The sequence below is a fragment of the Choristoneura fumiferana genome, chromosome 2, assembly GCF_025370935.1.
Source record: "Choristoneura fumiferana chromosome 2, NRCan_CFum_1, whole genome shotgun sequence".
NCBI lineage: Eukaryota > Metazoa > Arthropoda > Insecta > Lepidoptera > Tortricidae > Choristoneura > Choristoneura fumiferana.
Window position 1 is genome coordinate 15,624,615 of NC_133473.1, and position 12,547 is coordinate 15,637,161.

The following is a 12,547-nucleotide window of genomic DNA, read 5'->3' on the forward strand; positions in this document are numbered from 1 at the left end:
GCCGAATATTGTGCGCCATACACTGGCTGATTGTGACGAACTCCAATGTAATTGTTACCATTTATGTAATCACTCAATTTCTGACAATAAATAATTGATTGATTGATTGGTTATAGCTGTATAATAATACTATACAGCTAACAAATTTTCTATAAAAATATTTATGTAAAGACAGATAATTTCAACGTACAATTATTTTAAGGAAGACTGAATAAATATATCCTCCTATCGCTCAGAGTCCTTTATAAAGGACTAATTGTAATTTTTAATTAAACTCTATCGTAAATGATATAAAATTTGATGTTCATAAATCATCAATTTGACTTGGGCGTTAGGAGGATATTTTTTAAATAATTAATGACATCGTTCAACTTTAACAATACGATAACATAAAGTGATAAGACGTGTAATTTGTTATTTCCGTATCCAATATGCAATAAAAACATAATTAAAATAAATATATTTTCTTTTGTCAAGCTGAAATTATTTGCTAAGCCTAGCATGTACATATATGTCACGGCAGTCGGTCGCGGCTCGGTAATTGTATAACGTACATTACAGCCATTAGTCGGTTGTTGGCCGCGTGCATGCTAGATCAAGATGCAGTTCCGGACTTTGTTTATGTTTTCATATTACACCGCGTTATGTAAAGGTATCTTTGTAATCAGGGAAGCTAAGTGATTTATAAAACTTGTGACGCACCAATACGTGCAGTATGAAAAAGCACGAAAGTAAAGTGAACAAGGAGGCCATAAATACGTCTACGTGGTTCAGCAGACCGTATAACATTAGGTACGGGGTGTGAAATTACAGGTGAAGCTTATGTTATGTATAATGGACTGAGTGACCCGGAAATACTCGTATGTAGAGCGTAAGGATAACATTTCTCACTGAATTCATAATTAATTAAAATTATTCACGTAATAGCCAAAATTTCCGACACTTAAGAATTAAAACTACTCATCTTAACCATGCGCATAAAGATGTAGTAATAATTACTTTAATTATCAGTTGCGCTATGACCTAACGTTTTTACAACAATCGAGAGACGCATGTTGTTCGTGGGAAAACAGTATTTTTTAAATAGTTTACCATTAAGTAGTTCTCTACTACGTTACAAGTTGTTGAGAAAACGCGCTTTCACGAGGCTGCTGAGGTTCCCAGCCAACAATGGGGAACAATGATCCGAGCGAGCACTAACTGACCTCAGCGGAATGTGACGCGCGATATGGATAATTTGCCCATCGCATTATTGAGCATGGAGATTCTATCTGAGACATGATACGGGAATTGTCACTGACAACGCAATTTGCTTTTAAAAATTAATGTGTTCTTCGCGTTCATTGAAGAGGAAGATGTAGACGTGTGTGTTGATAGAATTTGGAACGGAGAGAGGCACAGGCGTGTAAATAAAGCACTATGATTCTTGCATCACATGATATTGTATTTCGAACAGTTCTAAAGAGACTATTAAAACACCCGGACCCGACCCGGCCATGGACGGACGATAGTTTATACTTTATCAAGTTACTATATGGCCGGGTCGTTTCGTAGAAGAAGGAGTGACAAGCGAAGAGTAGCCACACGTCAAAAACTAGTGTTGCTATCAAACAAATATGTCACATTACTTAAGGCAGACCTTCACTGTTCAACATGTGTCAAGTTTATGGCAACATAATATGTATTATATTATTTGTAATACTCTCGTGAGGAAGATTCTCCAAGACAGTTTTTTTTAAAGAAAATATAACTTTTTTCAGATAACTACGATCCATAATTTGTGTGCTAAATCTTCATCAACAATAACATAAAATAACGACGTAATCATTAAAAATAAACTCAATTAAAATTAAGACCAAAATTTAAAAGTTAAATCAAAGTTAGATATAAAGGTAATTAAAATTTATAGTAATTTATAATTTTTGCAGCTGTAATGTATAGTCATAAGAACTGATTCGTGTACCAGGGTGAAAGAGTTACGTACGCTGCAAATGTCATATGAACATGATTCCAGATATCTTCCAAAAAAATCAGCTCAAAATTTATTGATGAAAGTGTCTGATAATACGCAATTCAGTTTCAGATCAAACGCACATTGGTATTATCATGTATTATGTTATATTATTATGTTCTTTCAGATGCAACAAGTTTTTACCATAAATGTGTAGCGTAGGTAGCGGTAAACGTTATTTTTCAACACACGTTGTTATTGTTTCCGTCCATTGTGTCCAACTTTTCGGCACCTTCGTGTGGTGCAAATTGCAACCATGTAATTTTGTTAGGGTTCTGGTGTGAAAACGCCGGAACCGAGAATGTATTGGCACAGAATAAGTAATTGTACAAGTACAGAAGGTTCTCTCTTTTGATGTTGACGAAAATGTATTAGTAAGGAATTTATTGAACCATGTCTAGTTTAAACTACTGATAATCGATTTTAATTGCGTACCTACTAAAATTGTATAACACAGTTAATTGTTTACTTTCATATACTTAAATCGATCGATTCACTTATTTATTACGTGATATTTTCTTCATTTCCGTAAAATATTTTTTTTGTACTGTGCAATGTTTATTTTACAAAATTTTATAGAATTTGCAATATTCGTATTTATAACGCAAGCCAAACCTTGTGTCCGCTTTTTCATCATACTAACACGTGTTAAAGTGAGACTACTCGAGGGTCCTCAAAGTACTCCTTATAAATAGGTAGTAGGTAGTAACTAATAAGTTACGTAGGTAGGTCCGTATGGTATGTCCCATGCGGATATCGTAGACAAACACTTTTCAATTTCACTAATCCTACTAATATTATAAATGTGAAAGTTTGTGAGTAGTGAGTGAGTTTGTGAGTGAGTGAGTATGTTTGTTACTTCTTCACGCTGAAACGGCTCGACGTATTTGGATGAAATTTGATAGGATACTTTTTATTATATATATTCGATATTCCCACGGGATAGGGATAAAATCTCTAAATAACAGCCGCTGGGTTTAGAGTCATGAAATTTGGTATGCAGGCAGTTGGGAATCTGGAATAACACATAGGCTACTTTTTATCCCGATATTCCCACGGGATAGGTATAAAATCTCGAAATAACAACCGCTGGATTTAGTCATGAAATTTGGCATGGTTGTTTTAATTTAACGTCAATGAAAACCACGATGTAATTTTAGAGAATTACTACGAGAATTTAATAAAATCCCGGAATTTCAATTCAACTGCTATTAAGTATATCTAATGATTTACGCGTGCGAAGCCGCGTGTGAACGCTAGTATTATAAAATCAATACGAAAGTTTGTAAGTCTATTTGTTTGCTTGTTGGGATTTTTGTATGTTTGTTACCGCTTCACGTCTAAACGGCTGAACCGATTTAGATTAAATTCGTTATACAGTTAGTTTGAGTCCCGGAAATCACTTAGGATAGTTTTACAGTTTTATCACTGAAAATTGTATAGTTCCCGCGGGATAGCGATAAACGAATTCTACGCAAATGGAGTAGCGGGCAATAGGCTACTAATCATATCATATAAAGCCCGGAACCCTTCATTAATAACAGCGCTATGATAACCGAGCAAACGCGAAACGTATCGAAATGGAAAGTGTGTACGCGCATGCGTGCTGTGTCCGACTGCGAGTGTAATGTCGTGTTACACTTCAATTACACCACATGTAAAAAAAACAACTTGTCTTTTTCAGAGGAATGCTAGTTCGCTGAAGGAAATAGTATGTCAAAAAGCAATATGAATGAATTTTAATTGATTAGCTGGCCTAGTTATTCTCTTGTTCAGCCCATAGCCACCCAATGCTAAGTGTAGGCATCCTGCATTGCTCGCCACTCATCTCGGTCCAGTGCTCTCCTCATCCAGCACCTTCCCGCCACTTTGACCAGGTCGTCGGTCCACCTCATCTCTTGTCTACCAACGTTAAGCCTAATTCACCTGTCTGTTATTTTTCGGTGGGTATTTTTTATGTACCTATATATTGTTATTGTTACTGTCTTTTTGAATAATTATAAACTATAAAATGTTTTTTTTTTGCTAAAACCACCAAAGCGTCCACAAGTCAACTAAGCACGGACCGGAACATAACGTACAGATCCGATCAATCATGTGTTTTTTTTTCCATGTGAACATTTTTACAAGAAGAGTGAGGCGAAACGTGAATTTTAACGTTTCACTTCACTCTTCTTGTAAAAATGTTCCAATGTAACCAGGATTTCAACTAATGTGATAACATAATAAGGGTTTTCTAACAAATAAAATATCGCTAGATCCTCCTCTTCCAGATAAAATAATAACAACCGATGTCCAATACCAAAAATAGCAACACAGTAATTGTATTTAAGTGTTTGCGTGAATACACTGAGTATGCACCGCTTCTATGGAAAGGCACCTTAAATCCGACTTTTTTTTTAAATTATCATCTAAAAACAAATCTCGACTATGAAAATATTTTGAGCACAAAAAAGCCGAGTCTCAAGCACGCTTGCCCCATCCGATGTTTGCTCGGGAGCGGACAGTCGCGCCGGAAAGCAGATAGGAATGTTTACTCTCACTTTCCTTGCCTGTCCTGTTTTTTGAGGGTCTAAGAATTTCGGCTGTCAAGAGTATTATGCATGGAAACATAATGGTGTATCTTTTACTTCGCTATTAGAAATAATACTAAAAAGTAAATGTGATAAGTGATGGATGTGGTGTAAAGTTTTAGTATTTTAACTTAACACACACCTACATTTGTTCATTAATGGTTTTATATTTTTATGGACAATAGGAGGTAAGTTACTTAGTAAATTCTGTATAAATAATTACATTAAATACCGATCATCAAAGTGATATTTTTTGTTGCACAATGTTTATCAATGAAACAGCATTTTGTGAAGACGCTGTTAGCACTTTCTTACACCATGGCACTTGAACTGTCGTGATCTTAACTTGTCTAAAACCAACGTTTTCTTAAATTTCACTTGATGTCAAAATGCGAGCAGTTATAAAACTTGAATCACATTAAATCTCCACAACTAAAGTCTAGACTAAATATTATAGTGATAGAACAAAGAGGTGAGCTTTGTTTGTTTATTTGTGTGTATTAAAATAGAACTGATTCTAATATAAGTTTTTAAAAAAACATTTATAATACAAACTTTTTTGTTTATTTTACATGCATGTTACGTTATTTACTTACGAGTAGAAGTAGGTGCAATTCGACTTAGAAGATTTGACCAGCACAAATAATATGCAAATTAAATAAAATTGACATTAAAATAAAAGCTTGTAAACAATCGCCAATTGACTTTATTATATTCTTGAGTAGCATAGCCTAATTTTCATTCTGAAGCAGATTAAATTTTCTGTGGAACTCAGACGAATTTGCAGGCAAAAGATGGAGTTTTTTAATTGAATTGTTCCCAAAACTACTATTACATCATTAATTTCATTATTACCGAACAACATTTGAACGCATTTTTAAAGAGTGGCAGCACAGTTATCAAGCTTTTATTGCCTAGGCGATTCACATTAACATTCTAAACCATTAAGTTTTAGTACAACATTAACTTTATCAGGCTTTTAAAAACTCCTGACGCCTCAAAGTGACAAAAAAGGGTAGAAAATGTGTACATTAGGATGTGACTCGTTAGATCGTCGTGAGCCTTTCTAAGTAAATAAGTACAGTTGGATACAAAAACATTACCATAGTAAACTTTTAAGTAAATATTTTGTACTCCTTAAAAATATTTTTTGAGGCACCTATTTTCTTTTGTCAAAGAAGAATGGGAAGATAAACATCAACTTAATCAGGAACATTATTTAACTACCTAGTATGTATGTAGTTAGTTTTTTTTTCATTTATTTATGCTATGTTTTGGACATTAAACATACCACTATAATATGTTATAAAACTCCGTTAGAAGATGCTCAACACAACAAGAAGAATAAAATTTACTTATATCATTTAAACACAAAAAAATAATACCAACTACATTATATCTTATAATGTTGCTTTCACAAACTTTTTTTTTTAGGAACAACCGATGGATGATTTTAATTTTTACCTAACATCAAATAATTAACCTTCTGCGGACTAGAAAGGTTCCAGAAAAATCAGGAAAGCGCTTCTTTTGACTGAATTTCTCTTTCCACTTGTTGGAAGTATTACAGATTCATTCCAATTATAAGTAGTATTCAAAAGTTTATTAGGGCCTAAAATCATTGTATTTTAATCTCCGACTAACAATTTTTTCCGAGTTTTTTCTATGTAGTACCCATTTTGGGTTTGTTTTTACCCGACTGACCGAAGGAGGGTTATGTTTTTCGAGCGTATGTATGTAGGTATGTATGTCCATTTCTTTGGTCTTCGCTGCAGCCTAATCAGCTGGACGGCTTTTGACATATAAGGTATCATTGGATTCGTCATAACTATCGGAGTGATTTAAGCTATATAATATTTCAATATGGCGCCTGCGAAAAAAAATATGGCGGAGGAATGAAAAAAAAAAATAACAATATCGGTATCAAATGAAAGCTAATAATTAGCCCATTCTAAATATATAACAATATACTTTTAATCTAGCATTTTTACAGAAATATCAAAAAAGTATAAAATAAAATATTAAATTTAAAAAATCAAATACTCATCTGCCTTAAAAACTAAAAGAAAGAAAATAAGTCTATTGGTCTAGAAGTAGGTTTAATGTTCAACAGTCAGGACCCATTACTAAGAACTTCTATACCACTAGACTTATTTTCTTCCTTTTAGTTTTTAAGGCAGTCGGGTTTTTGGTTTTTGTATATAAAGGCAAATATTTTTTTTACTAACAAACTACGTAACCATATACAATGTGATAGCCAGGATTAAATGGCCCTAAAATACGTAAAACAAAAAGCTACCGGAGGAGATTACGAGTAGATAATCCTCGAGCTTCTTCGTCATTCGTCAGCTTGACGAAATAAAGAAGTTGACGATGTAAAGAAGCTTTAAATTATATTCATGAGACGTAAGTTGCCAGATCCATATGAGTAACGTACAGGAACATTCTCATTAACCTAAATACTTCATATTGACAAGACTACTTTATGAAATCAATTTATACTGTATTTTATCTTCAAAGTCCCTCAATTTTAATCTAGTAAAATGCTTAACATAGTTTTTGAATTAAGTCTGCTACGAAGTTCAATACAAGGTGGGCCCTTAACATACATACATACATAACATCACGCCTCTTTCCCAACGGGGTAGGCAGAGACTACATCCTTCCACTTGCTACGATTCTGGCATACAACTCTCGCTTCCTCTACATTCATCAATCTTTTCATCTTTTCGCTGTGGTGTAAATGAAAATATAGTCACACGGATTGAGAAAGGGATGCTAGGAAGGTTTGGGCATGTTGAGAGAATGAATGAAAACAGATTGACTAAGCAGATCTATAAGACGAGCGTCAAATCGGGGAGACGTTCTGAAGAAAGGTCGGGTCAGGAGTACTCTAAACCGACGTGCATGCCCTGTAACAGAGCAAAAAATTAAACTACAGCTTCCACTCTTCATCTTGAGCTAATTTAGTTCTATATACAACTTTTGAAAATAACTTGTATTATGATTTTTATTTTAGTTTAAAGTTTAATTGAACAAGCAATGTATTGCGAAATCCGTCATTTTATGTGTCATTGTCATTTAGGCCGTACATACATTTAGGCTATGGGATGCCGTACATTGAAAATTTGTTTGGAATAAACATAATGATAAAATTATTTAATTTCTGAAAGTTGCAGAACTAAAGTATTGAGTAGCAGAACCTAGGCTGGGTTTTAATTTTTTGCTCCTGTTACAGGGCCCACCCGGTATATTAATGTAGGTATCGAGTTTAAAAATCTTGATTCCTTTTTATTTCGATTAAAGATTGTCGGCGGTAATTACATTATTTATACTCCCTTAATTAAAAATCTACCCTCATAAATATCTCAACTTCCATAGAAATATATCCAATTGTCTTGATACGGAATGCTGTAGCTGGGAAAACTTATTATTCTAGTTTGCTTTCATTAGTACCTAAACATATTAATTAAACTTTTTATGTCTCTATAAAATACAATTCAGTCTCATAATCTTTCTTTTATATGAAGCGCTCGATCTGCTGTAATAAAATATGTAATTAAAAGGGTAATTTATCTCAAATTTTAATCAGACTTTATTATAATATTTAGATCTAGTATATTATCATTTATTTTATTTTATTATTGAGTTATAACACATAAACAAAATTAAAAAAAAATACAACTACTTTCTAATCTACTTACTTAAGGGTAATTTAAATATGGATCAATATCCACATTACAAACAATTTAAACCGAAATTACTCCATATCAATTTACGTTGACACTAACTTTAGTGATACAATTACTCACATCATTAAAAGCTTATAAACAGCTATTAAGTTGAAAGAGAATCATAACTCACCGCCGGCGCGATGGCCATGGTATCCGCTTATCGGATAGCTAGGATCCCGATCACTTTATCTATTTTATTATCAGTCATCACTCAACTTTCACTAGGAAACCGAAGTCATCACTTCAATTTAGTCATTTTTAATTTTCATCACCATTCCTATCACAAGTGCACTCGTAAAGTCATTACGTGTTGTCGATCGTACGGCGGCTGGGGTATAGCGGGTAAAGCACAAAAGAGTAAATGGTTCCCACGTGAGAGAAATGCTCGTTCACTGACAATGATGGAGGCTGCGGCCTGCGCGTGAGTCGAAAGGTGGGCAAAAAGCGAATGAGTGTGGCACGAAGCGCGCGCGCGCCGCTGGGGCGGGGGCGGCCGGCGTACCTGCTGACCCATTTTAACCACATCATAATTGGAATTCTACCCATCGATCGCCGTCTCCATCCCCTATCGGTAATAGCATTAACTATTTTACATTGACCGTGACAGTTTTTTTTATGAATTTATAACTGAGTAGCGATAACTCTTTCCCACCTGATGGTAAGTGCCACTGGTTCAGTAATCTAACTTTGAATCTAATTGTATTCACATATGTGTACCTATATTTTTTATACGTGATTGTATAAGCGAAAGAAATAATCGTCCTGAATAAACTTTGTATTCGGCAATCTGTCATTGACCGTTAATGAACGGTTATTTAATCAGTAGGTATACCTATAATGGGAAGCAATTATTTGAACCTCGGAGATGTTCTGTGCCTTTAGGTTTAGTAAGAAAACTTACGCAAGACTTACGTTAAGATTTTACCGATGGTATGCTAATAAGTCCTCGTGTAAGCAAGCGAACAATCAAAATAATTAGTTATCATAAATTAAGTGTACTCGTTGAAAAATTAACAATTTGAATTTCAATTCTAACTTGATATTTAAGCCTCACTGATGTCTAATACCTACATACCTACACTCCAATTTATTCTGCTTATAAAAAAAGAATAGTATTAATATGTACAACAGAACATAGCCTATGTATTAGGGTAAAGCAACCCCGTGGTAATGATAATCTTATTATGGCCTTACTTTTACAATAGCTTAATGGAATACAAGAATGTACGATTTACTCCTTTCCACGAAATGACCATTAAAGTTTTACTTTTATTTCCATATCGGCGTGGTCCTTAGATGACGTTTTTATTCGGTAACGGGCTCGAAGAATGCATCTATTTATGACGCAAGCTCGAAAGTGGTTTTGACGTCAAGGACCCAATCGATTATTATATCATAGAGTCCGGCTGTATATTGTATTTATACAGGCAATCCTTACCTATCCACTTTTAAGGAGTGTTTTATATCGAATTGATTTAAAAGTTAAGTTTATTGAAGGGGAATTAAATATTTTTGTAAATATATTTTAGACTTCCTGTCAGGAAATATCTAGAAATAAATATTTATCTCATCACATTACTATTAATTTGGTTACAGATAATATTTTATTATAAAAAAAGTCATAAAATGTGATAAATTATAAAATTGTTTGCCAAAAATTCGTACAATACCTTTGCGTTTTTACGTTTCAATTACTTAGGTAATTTACGAAAAAATTAGATGCCTATTGTTTTACGATAAGAATATTTTATGCTGACAACAACGGGTGTGCTACATTATTATCCTATCTAAATAAAAGAGTCACATTTCAAGTGAAATCGACAACAAAATGTTTTTGAAAATCTATTTACGATTTGACCACAACCAACTACAAGTCTACTAGGTACACAAATAGCTTGTTAAAAGAAACTAACGCATTATTTGTTTTTATCAACAGTACTTAAGTGTTGTTCAAAAAATCTAAGATGAATTAAATGAGAAAAATAATTTTCGTGTGCACCGGATGAGATAAATGAAAAAGTTCTAACAAAAGCTAGCAAGAATATTATATCGTACAGATGTACCTAAGGTGTACCTAGCCATTCCATCACAATCGCGCTCAGTACCTAGGTACTTCACCCATGCACAAGTAAGCCATAAAATACTAATTTTGCAAATAAAAAAGGTTTTTTTTACGTATGCATGACATATATTCATTAAATTACATTTCCAGAAATATTCCAATGTGCATTTATCGTAAATCGGTACTGTCATTCATTTCAGTAATTTATGTAAGTACTGCGCCGGGGCTTCCTCAATTCGCGGAAGCCGGCGCATGCGGCGTTCGAGTCGAAACGACCGCATGCGATGTTCGTAAAGTTAATCTGTGGATTTGCGCATGCTCGTACTTTTAGATCCTTAAAGAAATAGTAAATTGAACAACGCGGTGAACAAACGCGTTAAATACGGTATTTGAAAACTCCTGATTTTGCCATATTTTAATACTATAAAAATATAGATATACACAGATAGTGTTTAGCGAAGAGAAAATTTAAATCGGTTGAAAATTGGACTTATAGTGATTTTTTGAAAAATCTTTATACCTTTCTCTTTCTCAAACGCTTTTCTCTATGCAGCAAGTATGGCGGTACTGGCGTGTGACGTCACATGCCAGTATGTCTTTCTCTGTCTAATCTTGAATTTCAAACCTTTATAACTTTGTTATTTGTAAAGGTAGCTTAATTTTTTTTTCTATTCGATAACAGGCATTGTGTAGTTTTAATTTATAAAACGTATACAAAATAGTCAAATACCGTATTACCCGCCATTTTATTAACTCTTGCTACAGGCGAGGGTGGATAGTTAAACCGAGAGCAAAATTGAATTAATGAACGAGTTTACTCTGATTTACACTTCGATTACGAGGAAATTAAACAGCAACATTGCAAACACTTTGATCTAAAAGCAATGATAATGAGTAAGTATAAAAATAATTGTAAATGTTCAAAAAGTTTACGTACGTCGTTAATAATCGACGACACTAATTTCTCAACGTAGTCTCGTAATAAGCCTGCACATTAGTCCATCTTTTTTTTTCTATATTATAGCATGGGACGTATATAGGCTGGGATGATGATAATGATGCATTACTGAATTCCTTATTTTTTTTTGTTTTCTTGACTCGTCAAAAATCTATAGATCTACAGCGGCCCTTACCTCGTTAACATTCGAAAGTTTCTTGCATCTAAGATCATCCTTCAGTCGTGGAAAGTTGCTGAGGGCTAGGCCTGGCGGGCGAATACGGGTGGGTGTTCCTGTATTTCGAAAGTTACATCGTGAATAATCCTTTACTGACCTTGTTGTATGAACGGGTGCGTTTTCATGATGAAACAGGACACTTGACATTAGTAATAGTAATAAGTAACTCCTTTCTTCAGATATTCAATTAATATGACTCCCTCGGTGCCAGCCTAGTGCACACGAATGACATAACTTTTCCCGCCGAGCTTACGACGACTTTGAATTTCTTCGGCGTCGAGGAGGATCACTTCCGAGTCATGGACTGCCGTTTGTTCTCAAGATTCAAAATGATGAAATAGGAATTAGAAACGTTTATTGATTAAAACCGTGTACAAATTATGTTAATATTAATTTGCATTGAGAAGTTTCAACAGTTTGCCCTTTCGGACGTGTGTACAATTAATTACTTAATTGGATGGATGGATGGATGGACCCAATACTCGATGAAACCTCACACTATATTACCTTTTATTCAGCGGTTAACGTTCTGGTGGGTGTCCTATGAGCAGATAATGTTTCATGCGCAGTTCATCCATTAAGATCTTTTGAGCACTTTTAAAGAGCCCCGTGAGCTTAATAACGCCTGATGGTCACCCTTCCATCTGTCAACACAAAATTATGAATTTATTGGCGTTATTTTCAACGGATACGATAGATAAGCAGCCTCCACGATGATCTAGACATGTTAAACGCCTTCTACCAGTGCCTCAGTGGACAAACATTTCTTGTCTATTTTCGCACAATTATTCCGACCGCACATTAATAACTAACTGTAACTCTCTGACAGATCTAAGGTTTTTAGGAGTCTTTTTAATATTGCTATGGAGTGTATATATGGTCAGCAACTCAACCTCTTTTATTTAATTTAGGTAACAAATATTTTGTTTTACGCATTTGAGCAAAAAAAATTAAATATTTATAGCTACGTTCAGCATAATTACAAGCTTTAT

General features: G+C 34.1%; 1 protein-coding gene across 1 annotated transcript in view; it reads right to left on the bottom strand.

Annotated features, from left to right (window-relative positions):
• LOC141444678 (uncharacterized) overlaps positions 1–8,750 on the bottom strand; it is a 28,025-nt gene extending 19,275 nt beyond the window's left edge. Inside the window, 1 exon segment of the mRNA XM_074110265.1 lies at positions 8,449–8,750. Coding sequence (XP_073966366.1) covers positions 8,449–8,466 — 18 coding nt within the window. The 5' untranslated portion in view covers positions 8,467–8,750.
• Positions 8,751–12,547: the final 3,797 nt, after the last annotated feature.